The following is a 19846-nucleotide window of genomic DNA, read 5'->3' as shown; positions in this document are numbered from 1 at the left end:
GTCCTTCCACGTGCTGCTCTGTATTTGTGCAGTTTGTAGTGTGTCCTGGGAAACGTAGCACACATGGTGTTCTTCTGCTGTTTCCTCCTTTCACTGAGTGTGAAACACTGACGCTGTGCTGTTGTTCACAGAGGGGAGCTGATTCTAGCTGCAGCTGGACTCTGTCATCTAACTGAATGTGTTGGTGCTGATCACGGGGCTCTGAGGGGGGAGCAGCAGGAGGACTCTGGATGCTGACGTCAGTGTATCTGTGGAAGCTCCCACAGCGTGTCTGTCATTCAATATTGTGCTGTATATTGTATCTATGCAAAGATGAACAGACTGTGTGTTCACTGGTCTCTGTGCTGCAGCTCTGATGTCATCATCACTCCCTCCTCCACCCTCAGCAGTCCCAGCATGCTGCTGTGGTGCACCCCACCCTCACTCTACACCTGAGCCACAGACCACACCCTCCACCTCAATATACACCACAGTTTTCTCTGCTGTGGAAATGAGATCAGGAGGAAATCATCATTATTATTATTTAATAAACGCTCACATTAATGTGGGCTTATTTGTTTCATATTAGAAACATTAGTTGAGTGTTTTTAGTATAAAATGGTCAAAGTCCCTCTTTTTGCTCCTCCCCTCACCTGTGGATGGGCGGTGCTGTTACCGTGGTGACAGCTTGGATGTGTTTCAGTCCTGCCTGGTTATCACTGCAGGAATCTTTCACATTTATTACAGGTAATAACGCTGATTTTTCTGTGTATTATGAACCAAATGTATCCTGATACACACAGAGATGGATGAGCAGAGGTTTTTTTTGCAGTTTATGTAGTTACTATGGACTTAATGCATACATATTATTAAAATTAGGGCTATAACAGTTGTATTGATGTATAGCAACTTGAAATGCTCCCACAAATGGCTCCACAGCATGTAAAAATATAACAAAAGCTCTGGCGGACTTGGTTCTGTGGTCAGTCTTAAAGGGTGAAGTTAAACTCTGTAATCTTCACTGTGTCACAGAGTTCAGTGAGTCCCGTTATTCACAGTATCAATCAGATCATCAGAGAACAGCTGATCAGCAATCAGTGGTGCCAACAGCGCCTCCTGTGGTGAGAGGATGCAATAATGCAATGTAGCATTTTTCCACTCAACACTTGCAGTCATGGAAACTGTCTGTTGGATCTGTGTGACGTTGCTTTCTTGGTTAGAGTTCCTCACAAATGTCCAGATGATTCTTCTAATGAGGCGTCGACCATGTTTGCAGCTCTTTGGAAGAAAACGTCGCCCTTTGCCATCCTTACTTTTCTTTGACTTCTTCAAATGCAGCTGAACTCCAGCTGGTATTTTCTTGGACTTTGCAGCTGTTTCTGGTCATCAGTTCATTCCTGCAAACCTCTGAAGCTGAACAACAATGATGCTGCATTGCTGGCTGATCCCAAAAGGTTGATTCTGTTCATCTGGACGTTTTCAGAAACGTTTGCTCACTGATCAGGTGACTTCTTCAGTCTCAGCTGACTGCAGCTTTACAAGCTTACAAACAGCACATTTGCACAATGACTGAAAGCAGCAGCACCTGATATATATGATACTAATATAATACATATACATATATAATCCATACTAATGATGAAGGAACTGAGCTCACAGTCCATTGTTCATTCAGTGAACTACTCAGTTTATTTTGGGCCTCAGAAATGCTCACTCTGTTTGTACATCACTGTCAGCAATAGACTCATTCTGCTGTGTGGACAGGAACACATGTGACATCACTTCCTGTTTGTTTGTGACTGAAGAAGTTTACAAGGAATCATTTAGAAGAGTTTCAAACATCAACTGATTGAATCCATGAATCTGAAAACGTGTTTGTGAGTGAAAGAGACAGACATGTACAGACTGAACTATCTGTTCAACAGTCAGAGTGTTTCTGTAACAGGAGACACTCTTTACACTCCACTCAGCACAGGGACACTGAGGAACCAGGAGACAAGAACCAAAACCCAGGATAAAGAGTTTGAGTGAATGTGGTGTTGAAGGTGTGGAGGTGGATCAGAGTGTCAGAGGAGACTCTGTAGAAGGACAGAGTGCCAGCAGGACAGTCCACATACACTGCTGCTCTGTTAGAGACAGAGGAGGAGGAGGAGGAGGAGGAGGAGATGGGTGTTTCTCTGTTATTGTGCCAGACAGACTGAGGACCATCATTATAGCAGAACAGACTCCAGGACTGATCATTGTTTCCAAACACACAGTCATTACTGTCTCCTTTCCTTCTGATGCTTCTGTAACTCACTGATATAAAAACTCTTCCTCTCCACTCGACCTCCCAGTAACAGCGACCAGTCAGACCATTTCTACACAGCAGCTGAGCCCAGTAATCAAATCTGTCTGGATGATCAGGATATGACTGAACCTCCTCCACACGTGTCACCTTCCTGTTGTTGTCAGACAGTTGGAGCTTTGTGTTCACTGTGTTTGTGTCGATTGTGAGTTGACAGGAATCTGATGGAGAGAACAAACACAATCCAGCTGCAGTTATTGATCCATCATCTGTTCATTGATTGACACTTTGATGATGACTCCTGACATGATGAAGATGGTTGAATGTGTGCTGCTTTGTTTTCATGAATCCCATTAAAAACACACTTACACTTCCTCAGACCTGGTCTCAACCATCGGACTCCAGCAGGCTCCACCCTGAAAGGAGGAGGGGGGTCAGAGCAGCACAGTCAGCATGCACACATGGACATTACATGGCTCTCACACACACACTGTTACACACTGAGCTCAAAGCTCGGCTCCACTGTTTTATTCAAAGAAATCTACATTTATTTATCAGCACATTTAAAAACAGCTTGAGCCAAAGTGCTGCACAGAGTAGAGAGAAAATAGGAAACATACACAGTAATGACTATAAAGACTGGTCAGGATTGAAAGCTACAGAGTACAAATGTGTTTCCAACCGGCTTTTAAAAATGTCCAGTGTTGGTGACGACCTGATGTGAAGGGCGACTGTTCCAGAGTTTGGCTGCAGCCATCGATAAAGCTCACCTCTGTTTTTACGTCTAGTTCTGGTCAGAAGCTGCTTATCTGCAGACCTGAGGGCTCCACTTGGATTCTTTTGTTAAAGAGAGATAAGATGGAGCCAATCCATTCACAGATTTAAAGACAACCAGATCTGGAAGTGGATTCTACCACGTACTGGTAACCAGTGGAAAAAGCTGGTGATGGGTCGTCTAGCACAGACCCACCGCTGGAAGCAGACAATTGATGAGGGAGAGAACTGTGACAGCGCCGTTCCTTCACTTGACCTCAGTCGCTCTCGTCTGCTCCCTCGTAACACTGCTCTTTATTGAGCTTACATGAATATGCACAAGTTCATTATGACGTCTTACACAGGTATGAACAAAGAGTACCAGTCTGTGCATAGTGTGTGTGTGTGTGTGTGTGTGTGTGTGTGTGTGTGTGTGTGTGTCTGTGTGTGTGTGTCTGTGTGTTCCAGATGTGACCCTGTGACCCCAAAGCTGGTGTTAAGAGTCCAGCGGTCCCCCTAACAAAGGGCTCTTATACTTAACCAGACACAGAGTAGGTGTCCTCCTACACCAGGGGTCTCAAACTCGTGGTCCGCGGGCCAATTGCGGCCCGCAGGACGATAGTTTTTGGCCCCACCTTAATATGAAAATGTAATGTTAGTTTGATAATGTATGACACTTTACAGTGTTGTGGGCGGAGCTGAATTAACCCACCAATCAGGGTGGGATATGGATCTCAGGGGACACCAGCCGGGCTTGATGCAAGCAGGGAAACATTTCTCAATGAGTCAAAGTTCCAGCAGCGTTGCCCTGGAGTGTTTCTTTCTTTCCTGTGCCTGGCTGGCTTCCTCCTTTCTATTGGGCAAACGCCGACATTCGTGTATACTCAGTCGCTCTTGATGAGACCACAGACATCACCGACACTGCCCAGCTCCCAATGTATGTCCGTGGTGTTGATGACAGTTTTGAAGTGATGGAGGAGCTGCTCACAGTAATTCCAATGCATGGCCAGACCACCGCTCAGCAGATATTTACAAGCTGTGTGATGCCATTGAGAATGTTGGTTTGCCATGGAAGAGGTTTGTTGGAATAACAACAGATGGAGCGCCATCAATGACAGGGAGGAAACATGGACTGGTGGCACAAAACAAACTGGAAGAGGAAGGCGTGGAGGAGGCCATTGCTCTGCACTGCATCATCCATCAGCAGGTCCTTTGCAGCAAATGCCTGAAGTTTGACAATGTGATGTCTATTGTTGTGAAATGCATCAACCAAATCAGATCCAGGGGCTTAAAGCACCGAAGGTTCTGTGCTTTTTTAGAGGAAATGGAGTCAGAATATGGGGATGTGCTCGACTTCACTGAGGTACGTTGGCTCAGCAGGGGAAATGTATTAAAGAGACTTTTTGAGTTGAGAGCAGAAGTGAAGCCTTCATGGAGAAGGATGGAGTTAGTGTTCCTGTGCTAACTGATCCCAAATGGCTCATGGACTCAGCTTTTCTTGTTGATATGACACATGAGCTTAATGTACTGAACAAGACGTTACAAGGCCAGGGGCAACTTGTCAGTGCTGCCTATGACAACGTGAGAGCATTCTCCACAAAACTGGCGCTCTGGAAAGCTCAGCTCTCTCAGACAAACCTTTGCCATTTCCCAGCATGCAAGGCTCTCGTGGATGCAGGCACACCATTCAGTGCTGACGAGTATGTTGATGTCATTTTGAGGCTACAGGAGGAATTTGATCACAGATTTGCTGACTTCAAGACACACAGAGCCACCTTTCACATTTTTGCAGACCCCTTCTCCTTTGATGTGCAAGATGCCCCTTCTGTGCTTCAAATGGAGCTCATTGAGCTGCAGTGCAACTCTGAACTCAAAGCAACGTTCAGGGAGGTGAGTGGAAAAGCAGACAAGCTTGGACAATTTTTGAGAGACTTGAGCCCTAGTTTCCCTCGGCTTTCCCGAATGTTCAAGCGGACCATGTGCCTTTTTGGTAGCACATATTTGTGCCAAAAGCTCTTCTCCACTTTGAACTTCAATAAGTCCAAGTACAGGTCCAGACTTACGGATGATCAATTTTTTAACCATGCCTTTCTTGTGGAAAACCTAATGCGGCCCAGCCTCACCCAGACTCTGCCTGCAGCGGCCCCCAGCTAAATTGAGTTTGAGACCCCTGTCCTACACCATAAATCAGTAAGAGAGGGTACGACCTCTCTCATGGCCCCAAGTGGTGTGTGCATGCCAGAGCACTCTGGAAGGCACACAGAGTCTTTACAGACTACTCAGGATCAAACCTCTATCATTATGCAATCGATTATACAACTCTAAGCATATATGAGTAAATATTTCTAAGCATAAATGACAATCAACAATATAAACCTTACAGCTGGTTTTAATAACAGAATTCATTTGTTTCTCAAACGAGAAAGAGCTATCGAGAAACACTCCTAAATCTTTAGTTCTTAACTTTTCCAGTGGGCCAAGGTCAACATTATCTGCTAATGCTAAATAGGCTGCCGTTATTAACTAATGCTAATTTGACATGAATTAGCATTATGCACTAATGCTAACACTTACTTTTTTTTAAAATGTGAGTAGCTAATGCTAACACTATTTCCCTTAACTTTATAACAATGTGAACGGCTAATGCTAACACTCTTTTTCCTAGCATTATAACATCTGAGCTGCTAATGCTAAGTAGGCTGCCATTAGCACCTACGTCTAATTTAAGGCAAATACGCATTAGAACCTAATGCTCATATCGTTTTCCTTTGCTTTATAACAATGTGAGCAGCTACTGCTAAATAGCATTAGCTAATAACAGCAGTCTAATTTAATGCAAGTTAGCCTCATTTGCATTACAACGATGTGAGGAGTTAACGCTAAGTATGCTGCCATTAGTGGCTAATTCTAATTAGGGGTGAATAAATATTACCAGCTAATGCTAATATCGTATTCTCTTCCCTTTTAACAATGTGAGCAGCTAGTGCTAGGTAGGCTGATGCTAGCAGCTAATGCTAAAGCTAATTTAATGTGAATTAGCATCACATTAGTGAGGAGTTAATGCTAAGTAGACTGCCATTAGCAGGTAATGCTAATTTTAGGTGAATAGGAATTGGCAGATAATGCTAATACCATATTTTCTTGCTTTATAACAATGTGACCAGCTAATGCTATGTAGGTTGCCGTTATTAGCTAATACTAATTTGAGGTGAATTAGCATTATCCCCTTATGCTAACAATGTTTTTTCTTACTTTTTAACAATACAAGTAGCTAATGTGAACACTTTTTTTTTTTATTGAATTCTAATTTTTCCCTTGCGATGTGAAGAGTTAATGCTAAATAGGATGCCATTAGTGGCTAATTCTAATTTTAGATGAGAAAGCATTAGAAGCTAATGCTAATACCATATTTTCTTGCTTTATATCAATATTAGTAGGTAATGCTAAGTACGTAGCCATTATTAGCTAATGCTAATTTAGGTGAATTAGCATTATCCACTAATGCTAACACTGTTTTTGCCAACTCTTTTCCCTTGCATTATAACAATATGAGCAGCTAATGCTAAGAAGGCTGCCATTATTAGGTAATGCTAATTATTATGTGTGTTAGCATTATCCGCTGCTGCTAGCAATGTTTTATCTTACCTTTTAACAATATCAGCAGCTAATGCTAACACTACTTTAATTTCAGTTAAACCTACTTAGCATTAATTAACTTCATTTAGCATTAAGAAGTTTTTGCTATAGGCTACCATTAGTGGCTAATGCTAATTTTAGGTAAATAGAAATTGGCAGCTAATGCTAATACCATATTTTCTTGCCTTATAACAATGTGACCAGCTAATGCTAAGCAGGTGCCATTATTAGCTAATACTAATTTGAGATGAATTAGCATTATCCGCTTATGCTAACAATGTTTTTTCTTACTTTTTAACAATACGCCATTAGTGGCTAATTCTAATTTTAGATGAAAAAGGATTAACAGCTAATGCTCATACTATTTGCTTTGTAAGAATGACAGCAGCTAATGATATGAAGTCTACTGTTATTAACTAATGCTAATTTGATGAGAATTAGCATTATATTAGTGAGCAGTTAATGCTAAGTAGGCTGCCATTATTAACTAATACTACGTTGACGTGAATTAGCATTATGCGCTACTGCTAATACTGTTTTCTCTTACTTATTAAAAATGATAGTAGCTAATACCAATACTCTTTTCCGTTGGGTAACAACAAAGTGAGGAATTAATGCTAAGTTGGCTGCTTTTAGCGGCTTATTCTAATTAGGGGTGAATAATTATTAGCAGCAAATGCTAATACCGTTTTCTCTTTCCTTATAACAATATGAGCAGTTAATGCTAATTTGATGTAAATTAGCATTATATTAGTGAGGAGTTAATGCTAAGTAGGCTGCCATTAGCAGCTAAAGGTAATTTGAGGTGAATAAGCACTAGTAGCTAATGCCAATACCCTTTTCTCTTGTGTTATAATGATGTGAAACGTTAATATTGTTCTCAAACAACAGAATGAGAATGAAATATTGATTCTAACAGGGCCCATAAACAGCATTAGCTTAGCAGCATTAGCTTATCAGAGTTTCCATCATGGTCACACAAATCCTTAGCGGAGCAAAGTGGCCTACTTAGCAATAGCTGCTGTAGAAAGCAAAGGGAAAACAGTATTAGCATTAGCTGCTAAATGTGCACTTGAGAACAAATCTATTGTGAATTCAGCCGTGAATGTAGTGTTTCCAGTAAGCTTCCATTTCCAAATGTTAGCTGCTCCTGTCTGCCTCTTTGTCACACACACAGACTGAAATGATTCACAGCCTTGTTTCATCCTTCTGTCAGTGTCACTGACTGTCACTGTGACTGTGGACATACAGCATGGGAAACACACACATGGCTGATACTTGTATCTAAAGTTACAAAATGTCTCTGTCCAAATATTACTGTAAGTCTACTTTTAATGAAACTCTCAACATGACTTATCAGTTATCATTAATGTTCCTGCAAACAGACTCCTTGAAGACCCCCTACATAAATATCCATGTACTATCCAGCTAGACTAGTGTGTCTGTCCCTGAAAATATTCCTGCATGTGTGATTGTTCATGTCTCATCTGCAGGAAACAAACAGGAAGTGAGTGAAAGACACAGGAAATGATTCCAGCTCTTCCTCCTATATCAGACATTCTCTCCATACCTGAGAGTGTCCAGTCTCCAGCCTGGATCCTTCAGTCCAGCCGACAGAAGCTTCATTCCTGAGAGACCTGGATGATTGTAGCTCAGGTCCAGCTCTCTCAGATGGGAGGGGTTGGAGGTCAGAGCTGAGGCCAGAGAAGTACAGCCTTCCTCTGTGATCAGACAGCCTGACAGACTGCAGACACACAAAACAACAATCCATCTGTTATCCATCTCTATAGCAGCATAACTAAGTGATGGTTCAGGGTCACCTGATCCAGCTCTAACTATAAGTTTTATCAAAAAGGAAAGTTTGAAGCTGATCGTCAAAGTAGAGAGGGTGTCTGTCTCCTGAACTCAAACTGGGAGCTGCTTCCACACCCAGTCCAACATAGCCAGGCTTTCTTTGCTGCTTTGACAAAACCTCAAATCCCAGTCAGAGATGGTGAGCATCATCACAGTGATGATCATTTCTCTGTTAACCCAGGCTTTCTGCTTCAGGATCTGTGCACGCTCACAGAACAAGGAGACCTTTAAACATCATTTCACTAAATGGATGGACTGAGCTCAGCCTACAGATGAACTGGATAAATAAAGATTTGACCTCAGTGTGCTCAGTGTTCCTGTCTATTCCTAACATATTCCTAACATGATAGCTGCACTTTAGAGCTCTAAAACTGGAACTGACACATATTTAAACTCTACATGTTACTCAGTACATTCAGTTCTGACACTCGCCCACAGTCCAACAAAGGAAACATGGAGATCACATCAGTTTGTCACCAAAGTCTAATTATTCCAGAGGGCAGTGTTGATACAACTAAAGTTATTTTTAAGCAAAGTTGAGTTTTTTATTGTCGCAGTACTTCATGTCTGAAGTATCACTTAAATGCATTACACGCTGTTGATGGCAGCAAACAAACCACCCAAACAAACAGAGGAGGGAGGCTTGGGCAGACTACGTAGGATCAGCTTGTGGGAGGAGTCAGGATAAAACCAAAGAAAGACAAGCTAACAAACACCACAGTGAAGTGAGTAGCTACAAACTGCAGGCTGATTAGTGTTGTTGAAGAAGTCGGTCTGAGGAACGTTCTTAGGATCAACAAATGACCGCATGTATGAGCCTCCCTCAAGACGCACCATCACAAGAAGAACACATGAGCTGTAGAAAAAGGAGAGACTATGAAAGCCACGGCGTTACAACGTGCACCAGCTGTTGGTCTCTCTGGAGACTACTGGGCGTGGCTGGGTAACCATGGTTACTTGGGAGTTACAGTACATGATATTAATGAAGAGTGGGAGCTGCGTTCTATAGCAAACAATTTGTTATGAGGTAATCAGCTGATCTTAGTTTAACCGGAAGCCCTTCACAATAATTGCAATGCCTTTATTTTGTACAACTACCATCAGTTCGTCTGTACTGATGGTAACTTAAAGTCACACTAATGTCGTTTAGTTTCTATAGTTTATGTAGTGGAAGTATACTACAGTACCCTGATCACTGATAGGACAGATTTATGTAGATATACACCTTTGTGTTTAACATTACTGCATTATAGTACTGTGATCTTTGTCCTTATATATGGCTATATTAGCTATACTGATGTACGTACATATAACTGGATATGTATCTTATCTATTCATCTTATTTGTCATGTATTTGTATTGTGTACTTCCTTTTTGTAAGAAACCACACACATGATCACAGCCGCAAGAATCAATCAGTGAAAGAATAAAGTGTCTCAAACCAAACCTTAAGCTCTTTATTCCACATGCTGGGATCATTTGGCCTTCAGTGGTGTTCTGGCTGACACACCGGAGTGACCAGAGTGCTAAAGAGTGAATCGGACACACCAGTGTCATCTCTGATATCTCCACTACATTTAATCGTCCTTCAGCTTGTGGCTGCCGTTAGCTGGTCTGCCAGTTAGCTGATTTGCTATTTAGCCGGTGTGCTAGTTAGCTGGTGTGCTAGTTAGCCGGTTCGCTAGTCAGCTGGTGTGCTGACCAGCGAACCAGTAGGTTACAAGATGAGCTTGTCTGTCTGATGAGCCAGCTCTCTCTGTCTTGGTCATTTTGTCCTTGGGCAAAACCTAACCTACCACTACAACTGTAGCTTACCTCCACCAGTGTGTGAATGTGAGAGTGAATGAATACAGGGAGTGCAGAATTATTAGGCAAATGAGTATTTTGTCCACATCATCCTCTTCATGCATGTTGTCTTACTCCAAGCTGTATAGGCTCGAAAGCCTACTACCAATTAAGCATATTAGGTGATGTGCATCTCTGTAATGAGAAGGGGTGTGGTCTAATGACATCAACACCCTATATCAGGTGTGCATAATTATTAGGTAACGTCCTTTCCTTTGGCAAAATGGGTCAAAAGAAGGACTTGACAGGCTCAGAAAAGTCAAAAACAGTGAGATATCTTGCAGAGGGATGCAGCAGTCTCAAAATTGCAAAGCTTCTGAAGCGTGATCATCGAACAATCAAGCGTTTCATTCAAAATAGTCAACAGGGTCGCAAGAAGCGTGTGGAAAAACCAAGGCGCCAAATAACTGCCCATGAACTGAGAAAAGTCAAGCGTGCAGCTGTCAAGATGCCACTTGCCACCAGTTTGGCCATATTTTGGAGCTGCAACATCACTGGAGTGCCCAAGAGCACAAGGTGTGCAATACTCAGAGACATGGCCAAGGTAAGAAAGGCTGAAAGACGACCACCACTGAACAAGACACACAAGCTGAAACGTCAAGACTGGGCCAAGAAATATCTCAAGACTGGTTTTTCTAAGGTTTTATGGACTGATGAAATGAGAGTGAGTCTTGATGGGCCAGATGGATGGGCCCGTGGCTGGATTGGTAAAGGGCAGAGAGCTCCAGTCCCACTCAGACGCCAGCAAGGTGGAGGTGGAGTACTGGTTTGGGCTGGTATCATCAAAGATGAGCTTGTGGGGCCTTTTCGGGTTGAGGATGGAGTCAAGCTCAACTCCCAGTCCTACTGCCAGTTTCTGGAAGACACCTTCTTCAAGCAGTGGTACAGGAAGAAGTCTGCATCCTTCAAGAAAAACATGATTTTCATGCAGGACAATGCTCCATCACACGCGTCCAAGTACTCCACAGCGTGGCTGGCAAGAAAGGGTATAAAAGAAGAAAAACTAATGACATGGCCTCCTTGTTCACCTGATCTGAACCCCATTGAGAACCTGTGGTCCATCATCAAATGTGAGATTTACAAGGAGGGAAAACAGTACACCTCTCTGAACAGTGTCTGGGAGGCTGTGGTTGCTGCTGCACGCAATGTTGATGGTGAACAGATCAAAACACTGACAGAATCCATGGATGGCAGGCTTTTGAGTGTCCTTGCAAAGAAAGGTGGCTATATTGGTCGCTGATTTGTTTTTGTTTTGTTTTTGAATGTCAGAAATGTATATTTGTGAATGTGGAGATGTTATATTGGTGTCACTGGTAAAAATAAATAATTGAAATGGGTATATATTTGTTTTTTGTTAAGTTGCCTAATAATTCTGCACAGTAATAGTCACCTGCACACACAGATATCCCCCTAAAATAGCTAAAACTAAAAACAAACTAAAAACTACTTCCAAAAACATTCAGCTTTGATATTAATGAGTTTTTTGGGTTCATTGAGAACATGGTTGTTGTTCAATAATAAAATTATTCCTCAAAAATACAACTTGCCTAATAATTCTGCACTCCCTGTAGTGGGATTGTAAAGGGTCTTTGAGGGTCTCGAAAAGCGCTATATAAATGCAATCCATTATTATTATTAAGAGCATCTTTAGGCCTGACTGTGCTCATCCTTCCTCCAACCTCTCCTTACCAAAGATAACAACTACATCAGTATTAGCTCAATAACAATTTCTGCAATTCAATTGTGGACATTCATTTTTAAACCTTGTGTAAAACGATAAAACCTCAAAGTCTGAGCATTATTCTTTGTGCAAACAGCTCTTGCAGGTTCCCCCGGACTTAGGTTATTTTTATTATTTAATTACTTTCCTTTAAGCAGCTGTTCAGGCTACTAAACTCATCCCAGAAATAACAAGTGACACCATTAATAGTAGAGGTGGGAATCACCATACAACTCGCGATACGATATTATCACAATACTTAACGCACGATACGATATTATTGCGATTTTTTAAAATATTTTGCGATATTTAAATTCTGCACATAAAGGTAAACTTTATCAATATTCATTTTATCTAATATCAAAGTCTCACACTCAGTCTTTCTCTCATTTCAGTCAGTTTTATTGTTGACAAACTGAACGGTTTGTATTACAGTCTAGTCCAACTTAACTGAATGCAACCATCTGGTACAATTATAGCTATTCTGAACTATGCAATTTATGAAAACTATGCAGCCCCTTCAGCAACTGAAGAATTTGAAAGTAAATTTAAAAAAATATATAATTTTACATTAAATAAAAAAGTTTCAAACTTAATTAAAATTAAACATGTCTTAAATTAAAATAAGTAAACTGTCATGTTTATTGCTGCCAAAAAAAAAGTTAAACACATTTGGACAGTGAAGGAATGTCAGGATTGTTGCTCAGAAAAAGGATCAACATGCTCTGAAGTCAACATGCTCTGACTCCAGAGCATGTTGACTTCAGAGAAAAAATTGTTTGTAACAAAATATCGATTTCTGCTGTCCCTGTATCGATACATTATTAGCAAACAAAATATCACGATACTACACAGTATCGATTTTTTCCCCCACCCCTAATTAATAGTGGAGCTAACTTTAACAGGTGAAACTGATTTGACCTATAAGGCTACTGCAGTTACTTGTTATCAAGGTTAGTACGGAAGACATCTGAATGAGGTAGTTAGTAGTATGTAGTTAGTACCGGGCGACTCCCCTCCCCCACATCGGCACCAGAACCCTGTATTTTCTACAGGGTAAGACTGCCTGTTTTATCAAACTATGGCCATTACTACTGTGATCATTTTCAGCCCAGTGTGCCGCTCTCTCTGCTGGGATGAACCACTGGAGCTCACCCAGTCATCCCTCTCTTTCTCTCAAGAAGAAGTGAAATAAATATATTTATTATGTTACGAGTCTAATATTCTTTAAATCAAACTGTAATGAATAAATCAAGCAAGAAGATTTGGTGGCTCCACGTGTTGTAGAAGAAAAGATAAACATCTCATTTTGAGAAATCAGCCTTTAAAATTAAGTACTGTGAATAAAAAACAAACAGCGAGCCAATCAGCAGTCGCCAATATCCTCCTAATTTCATTCACAAAGAAATCAAATATATATATTATGGGCCCAAAGGAGCCTAAATCTTTAAATTAGGCAGTACGTGAAGTATTTTTTTAAATAAACAAAGACATGACTATAACAACTTTTAGTAATTCAGAGTCCAATTATCCACTCAAATGTGAATAAAAGTTCACTTGACAGCTGTAAAAGTTACCTGTTTATACAATAATATAATTCACATTTCAAATGATCATCTGTGGAAAAGTTTGAATCCTGACCTGAGAGTTTCCACTGCACACTGTGAACTCTTTAGTCCAGCGGACAGAAGCTTCACTCCTGAATCCTGCAGGTCAGAGTTACTCAGGTCCAGCTCTCTCAGACTGGAGGACTGGGAGCTGAGGACTGAGCACAGAGCTTCACAGCTTCTCTCTGACAGGTTACAGCCACTCAGTCTGAAAAATAAAAGACAATCTATAAAACAAGTACTCATGTAGAGTTTGTTAATACATTTCAAAACATTAAATGTTGACTTTCTATTTTTTAAAGGAAACAAACATACTAAGATACAACATCATATGGATGAACTTTAATTAAGAATTCTAAAAACAAACTGTTCCCTGATCTGACCTCAGAGTATTCAGTTTACAGTTTAAACGTTGTAGTCCAGCAGACAGAAGCTTCACTCCTGAATCCTGCAGCTTTCTGATACTCAGGTCCAGCTCTGTCAGACTAGAGGACTGTGAGCTGAGAACTGAGGACAGAGCTTCACAGTTTTCCTCTGAGAGTTCACAGATGTTAAGTCTGAAGATAAAAACATGAATAAAGATTGTTGTTAAAGTGTAATCAGGGTGCAATAGCTTATTGTCTTGTGCTGAGCAGGTTAGTATAAGTTTACCTTAACTTGGAAATGAATAAAAATGCTATGAGACAAGGATAACTGGATAAAGATATAAACAAAAACAAACATCAAACACATAAACAAACAGAACTAAACATAATACAAATTGATCTGACCTCAGAACATTCAGTTTGGCATGTGGACTCTCCACTGCAGCAGACAGAAGCTTTACTGCTGAAGCCTTCAGGCTGTTGGTACTCAGGTCCAGCTCTCTCAGACTACAGGACTGGGAGCTTACCACTGACAACAAATTTTCACAGCCTTCCTCTGAGACGTTACAGCTGCTCAGTCTGTGAGAGAAAGGAAAAAAACAAAACAAAAAAAAAACAAAAAAAAAAACAATATATGTGATCAAATTAAATTTGTTTATATGTTGAACCCTTTTTTTTTAAAATTTATTTAAACCTATGAGACTATGAGTGCTACCAGTCCAGTGCACATGATTGGTACCTTGATGGTACCTTGCTCAGGGGTACCACAAGGTAACTATTCGGTGGATTCGACCCCTGACCTTATGATCATGGGGCGACCACTCTGCCTACTGAGCTAATAATTCTGTGTACACTGTCATACAATATTAACTAAAACAATTATTTTAGAAAATTTTAGTAATTCAATAATCATGCTCATTACCTGTGTATTGTGAATAACACTGGATTTTAAACACTAGCTGTATAAAACTCTTCCTGTTAAAGGTGCGTATAAAGGAAATGAGCTGAAATGCAGACTTCATGGAGAATGTTTGCTGTCAGCATATATCAAAGACAAAGCAGAGATCCATCCAGTCTCTTCCACTAAGCCCACAGAGGGACAGACAACCACTCTCACTCACACCTGCATGAAGTTTAGATCACCAGGTAACCTAACTGCATGTCTGTGGACAGTGGGAAGAAACTGTAGAGGACCCAGAGTGAACCCACTGTAATTCTGTGATAACACTGGTTATGGAAGCCTTACAGTTACATATGGTTACTGACAAGAAACACGACCTTAGAGGCAATTTCAGTAATGAAGACCGAGTTTCTCCCTCCATACGGGATGAAAACATGACAGCACAGCAGAGATTTATATTTAAAAAGGGAGGGTGTGCACTGAAAGTGAGATACAAACTTGAACTTAAATTATGAACATCAGAAAAAGATGTAGGTGAAGTCTGGCAGGTGAAGTTTGTGCTTTAGAATAAAAGAACCAAACTCCTGGAGTTGGAGACAAATGAACAAGCTGAGGATAATAAACCTGTCAGAGGGGCTGAAGCATCAGAGCTCGTGTTCTTATAGGCTGGGTCTGGATTGTCCTTTGATAAGAGTTACAGAACAAAGTGTGTTTTAGAAATGCTGGAGTGAAACATTAAAACTACCATATATTTACTGAGTGACTGATGATCATTTAATTTACTATTTTAAAAAAATGTTACAGTGCTCTTTGAACTCAGCATTTCTGATTTATTTCCCATGATTTTAACAATGAAGCGATGACAACATGTTTACTCACAGAGCTTTGTTGGAGGCTTTGACCACTGGCAGCATTCTCAGAAGAGCCTCCTCTGAAGCAGAGTATTTCTTGAAGTCAAACTCATCCAGATCTTCTTCTGATGACAGTAAGATGAAGGTCAGAGCTGAGCACTGAGCAGGAGACAGTTTACCTGTGGAGAGACTTCCTGAAGTCCTGTATTGTTGGATCTCCTCCACTAGAGAACGATCATTCAGTTCATTCAGACAGTGGATCAGATTGATGCTTTTCTCTGCAGACAGATTCTCACTGAGCTTCTCCTTGATGTACTGGACTGTTTCCTGATTGGTCTGTGAGCTACTTCCTGTCTGTGTCATCAGGGCTCGTAAGAGAGTCTGATTGGTCTGCAGTGAAAGACCCAGGAGGAAGCGGAGGAACAAGTCCAGGTGTCCATTTGGACTCTGTAGGGCCTTGTCCACAGCACTCTGGTAGAAGTGTTTCTTTGCAGAATCTCCTGTTTCAGACTTCTGGGATGTTGTTTGTTGTTGTTCCAGCAGATTGAGTCCAGAGTTGATGAAGGTCAGATGGACATGAAGAGCAGCCAGAAACTCCTGAACACTCAGATGGATGAAGCAGAACACCTTGTCCTGGTACAGTCCTCTCTCCTCTTTAAAGATCTGTGTGAACACTCCTGAGTACACTGAGGCTGCTCTGATATCGATGCCACACTCTGTCAGGTCTGATTCATAGAAGATCAGGTTTCCTTTCTGCAGCTGAACAAAAGCCAGTTTTCCCAGAGACTCCATCATCTTCCTGCTCTCTGGACTCCAGTGTGCATCTGTCTCAGCTCCTCCATCATACTTGACCTTCTTCACTTTGGCCTGAACCACCAGGAAGTGGATGTACATCTCAGTCAGGGTCTTGGGCAGCTGTCCTCCCTCTCTGGTTTCCAGCACATCCTCCAGAACTGTAGCAGTGATCCAGCAGAAGACTGGGATGTGGCACATGATGTGGAGGCTTCGTGATGTCTTGATGTGGGAGATGATCCTGCTGGCCTGCTCCTCATCTCTGAATCTCTTCCTGAAGTACTCCTCCTTCTGTGGGTCAGTGAACCCTCTGACCTCTGTCACCATGCCAACACAGACAGGAGGGATCTGATTGGCTGCTGCAGGTCGTGTGGTTATCCAGAGGCGAGCAGAGGGAAGCAGTTTCCCCCTGATGAGGTTTATCAGCAGCACATCCACTGAGGTGGACTTTCTAGGGTCAGTTAGGATTGTAGTTTTGTGGAAGTCCAGAGGAAGTCGACACTCATCCAGACCATCAAAGATGAACACAACCTGGAAGTCTTCAAAGCTGCAGATTCCTGCTTCTTTGGTTTCAGTAAAGAAGTGATGAACAAGTCCCACCAAGCTGAACTTTTCCTCTTTCAGCACATTCAGCTCTCTGAAAGTGAATGGAAATATGAACTGGATGTCCTGGTTGGCTTTGTCTTCAGCCCAGTCCAGGCTGTGTTTCTGTGTTAAGACTGTTTTCCCAATGCCAGCCACTCCCTTTGTCAGCACTGTTCTGATTGGTTCGTCTCTTCCAGGTGAGGCTTTAAAGATGTCTTCTTGTCTGATGGTTGTTTCTGGTCTGTCTGGTTTCCTGGATGCTGTTTCAATCTGTCTGACCTCATGTTCATCATTGACCTCTGCAGTCCCTCCCTCTGTGATGTAGAGCTCTGTGTAGATCTGATTCAGGAGGGTTGGGTTTCCTGCTTTAGCGATGCCCTCAAACACACACTGGAACTTCTTCTTCAGGGTGGATTTAAGGTTACGATGACAAACTGCAGCTGGAAGTTCTGAATAATAATAATAAAAATACAACTTTAACAATCATATTTTACAAAATGCTGATGACAATTTCTGACCCACTGAGAAATGACTGAACACACTGGTGTCACAAATCTCTCATTTATCCAGCAGCTTGAATCTTTAGATAAATCCTCTTACGTCTCTGCAGACGGTCAGCCAGCTCCTCCTGCTTCATTCTCCTCAGGAAGTCCACTGTGATCTTCACAAATGCCTCTCTGCTGTTTCTCCTCTGCTCATCATCCTCCCTCTGAAACTCCAAGCACTGGGGCTTATTTGGATTCAGAGCCTTCTGGATCTTCTTCAGCTCGTTCTTCACAAAAGTGATGATGTTGTCCTCCAGCAGCTGGAACAGAATATTTATGAATGACCCACCACTCTGAACTTTAGTCCACACAACATCCACTTCTTTACGATCAAGGGGCATATCATCCACGACCTCTTCACCAATTATAGGTTTGACTTTATCTGATTAACTGAGACTTTGTCCACAACTCCATGATCCCAAAACGTTGATGCTGTTCATATGAATGCAGCGATTTCAGTGGGAGAAACATTTCACTGGTGTTCAGAGCTGAACTACCAACAGGTTGATGATCAAAGCCAGAAACTTGGAGATGTTTCAGGTGACTGAGTTGATCGTACAGACAACTGGTCTTAAAGGTTCACTCTGTTTACACATACAGATCAGTATTTAAGGTTTGACTCTCATCATCCACTGGAGCACAAACTGGGCGTCATCAGGACACTACAACACAGAACAAACACCATCCCCACAGACACAGCAGCCAGCGAAGCAGAAGAACTTCACATCAAGAAGGTCCTGAGTAAATGTGAACGCTGGTTTGAGGGCGGAGTCAAGGAGGCCATTTATGTGAAAAGGAAAGACCATCTCTGAATGGAGGAGGGGCCTAAGGGTACAACTGTCACCATCTTACATGCTGTGATTGCAGCCATTCCCCAGCTCTCTGTGAACTGGACTCATGACCATTGATCAACAACCATTGATCAATGGTCCTGACAATATGCGTACCAATGATCAATGAACTGACCTCCCAGCCCATTGTTCCTTCAGTGGGCTGGTTTCAGTCATACAAATGTCCTGTTTATGAGATTGAAACCTGCAGTCAGCTGAGACTGAAGAAGTCACCTGATGATGATGAAACGTTTCTCCCACTGAAAACATCCAGATGAACAGAATCAAGCTTTTTGGGATTTACGTACCTGGATGATTGAGCATCAAGACACAACTCTGTGACTTTTCTCAGATGAATCAATCCTCTCCTCCAGCTTTGTTTACATCTACCAGCCCTGTGGCGCTGCCCAGGGACAATAAGCTATGTGAGAGGTGGAAAGTCATACAGGTGTCTGCTCCTGCCTTCAGTTATTTTATCTACTGTGTGTCAACTGGCTGAACCTACTGCAACTGTCTACTGTCTCCCTAAACTCAACAATGACTTAGTGATCTATCCATTCTCTGACCAAACACATCCTGCTGCAGGAGGTTAACATAGCAGCCAATGATGATCCCACTCACTGTGAACAACACATTTGGACCTGATTTGCTGCTCTGGTTTACACGTGAACTTCCACTGCTGCTGTCACCAACTTGAGAGGCTCTACAGAAAAACTGGACTTGTCCATAAAAATCATAAACTACATTACAAGGACAGCATTGCTCAATCAACTCTAATTACTACTGACATGTTATCTCTTCTAACTAAGGTACAGACACTCAAACTTGCTGCTTTCAGTGAGAAGTCAAATGTCTGAATATGAGCTGGAAGCTGCTGAGAGTCCTCCTCCTTCCCGTGGGGTTTACTTTCTCTACTACTTTCACTATAAACACGCCCCTTTCATGCACCTGCAGAGGGCCACCAGCAGATGGAGCTGTCTTAAACAAATCCACTTGGATAGTTAGCTGTAGATGATTTTCTCAGTATGATTGTAGGATTTTGAGTTATTCTTCAGATTTATTTAAACTCTTATATTGTGCACAAGTGTTGAGCGACCCATAATTTCTCTGTACTTTTCATAAGAGCAGCCAGACTTTCAGCTGGTTTTTCTTTGCTCTGCAGGTTTTATGAAGGTGTGTCAAAGTTGTTCTTTGGACATTGGCTGCTTTTTAAATCATTTTCAGTCCTCGTACAGAAACACTCTTCAAGCTAAATCCAAGTGTGTTAGACCAGAGTTAACCTGATAGATATGTGTG

General features: G+C 41.7%; 2 protein-coding genes across 2 annotated transcripts in view; both read right to left on the bottom strand.

Annotated features, from left to right (window-relative positions):
* The window catches only part of LOC309702423 (protein NLRC3-like), a 226620-nt gene that overhangs the window by 202463 nt on the left and 4311 nt on the right, over positions 1-19846 (bottom strand). The window lies entirely within an intron of this gene.
* On the bottom strand, positions 1485-18503 carry LOC309703008 (protein NLRC3-like). Its single transcript, XM_082527710.1, has 9 exons — positions 17776-18503; positions 15827-17624; positions 15170-15209; positions 14452-14594; positions 14049-14238; positions 13716-13876; positions 8231-8399; positions 2636-2678; positions 1485-2487 (listed from the first exon to the last, which is right to left on the bottom strand). The coding sequence occupies exons 1-9, from the start codon at positions 18059-18061 to the stop codon at positions 1946-1948; spliced, it is 3372 nt and encodes a 1123-aa protein (XP_082383836.1). The 5' UTR covers positions 18062-18503; the 3' UTR covers positions 1485-1945.

This window comes from Aulonocara stuartgranti (genome assembly GCF_965226115.1).
Source record: "Aulonocara stuartgranti genome assembly, chromosome: 3".
NCBI classification, from domain to species: domain Eukaryota; kingdom Metazoa; phylum Chordata; class Actinopteri; order Cichliformes; family Cichlidae; genus Aulonocara; species Aulonocara stuartgranti.
Note: the sequence above shows the minus strand (reverse complement) of the source record. Positions and strands in the feature narration are given on the sequence as shown.

Coding starts and splice junctions, on each gene's coding strand:
- LOC309703008 (XM_082527710.1), bottom strand. CDS start 18,061: ATGCCCCTTGATCGTAAAGAAGTGGATGTTGTGTGGACTAAAGTTCAG. Junction 17,625..17,775: donor GGCTGACCGTCTGCAGAGAC/GTAAGAGGATTT, acceptor ATTATTATTCAG/AACTTCCAGCTGCAGTTTGT. Junction 8,400..13,715: donor TGTGCAGTGGAAACTCTCAG/GTCAGGATTCAA, acceptor GTGTGTCTGCAG/TCTGTCAGGCTGTCTGATCA.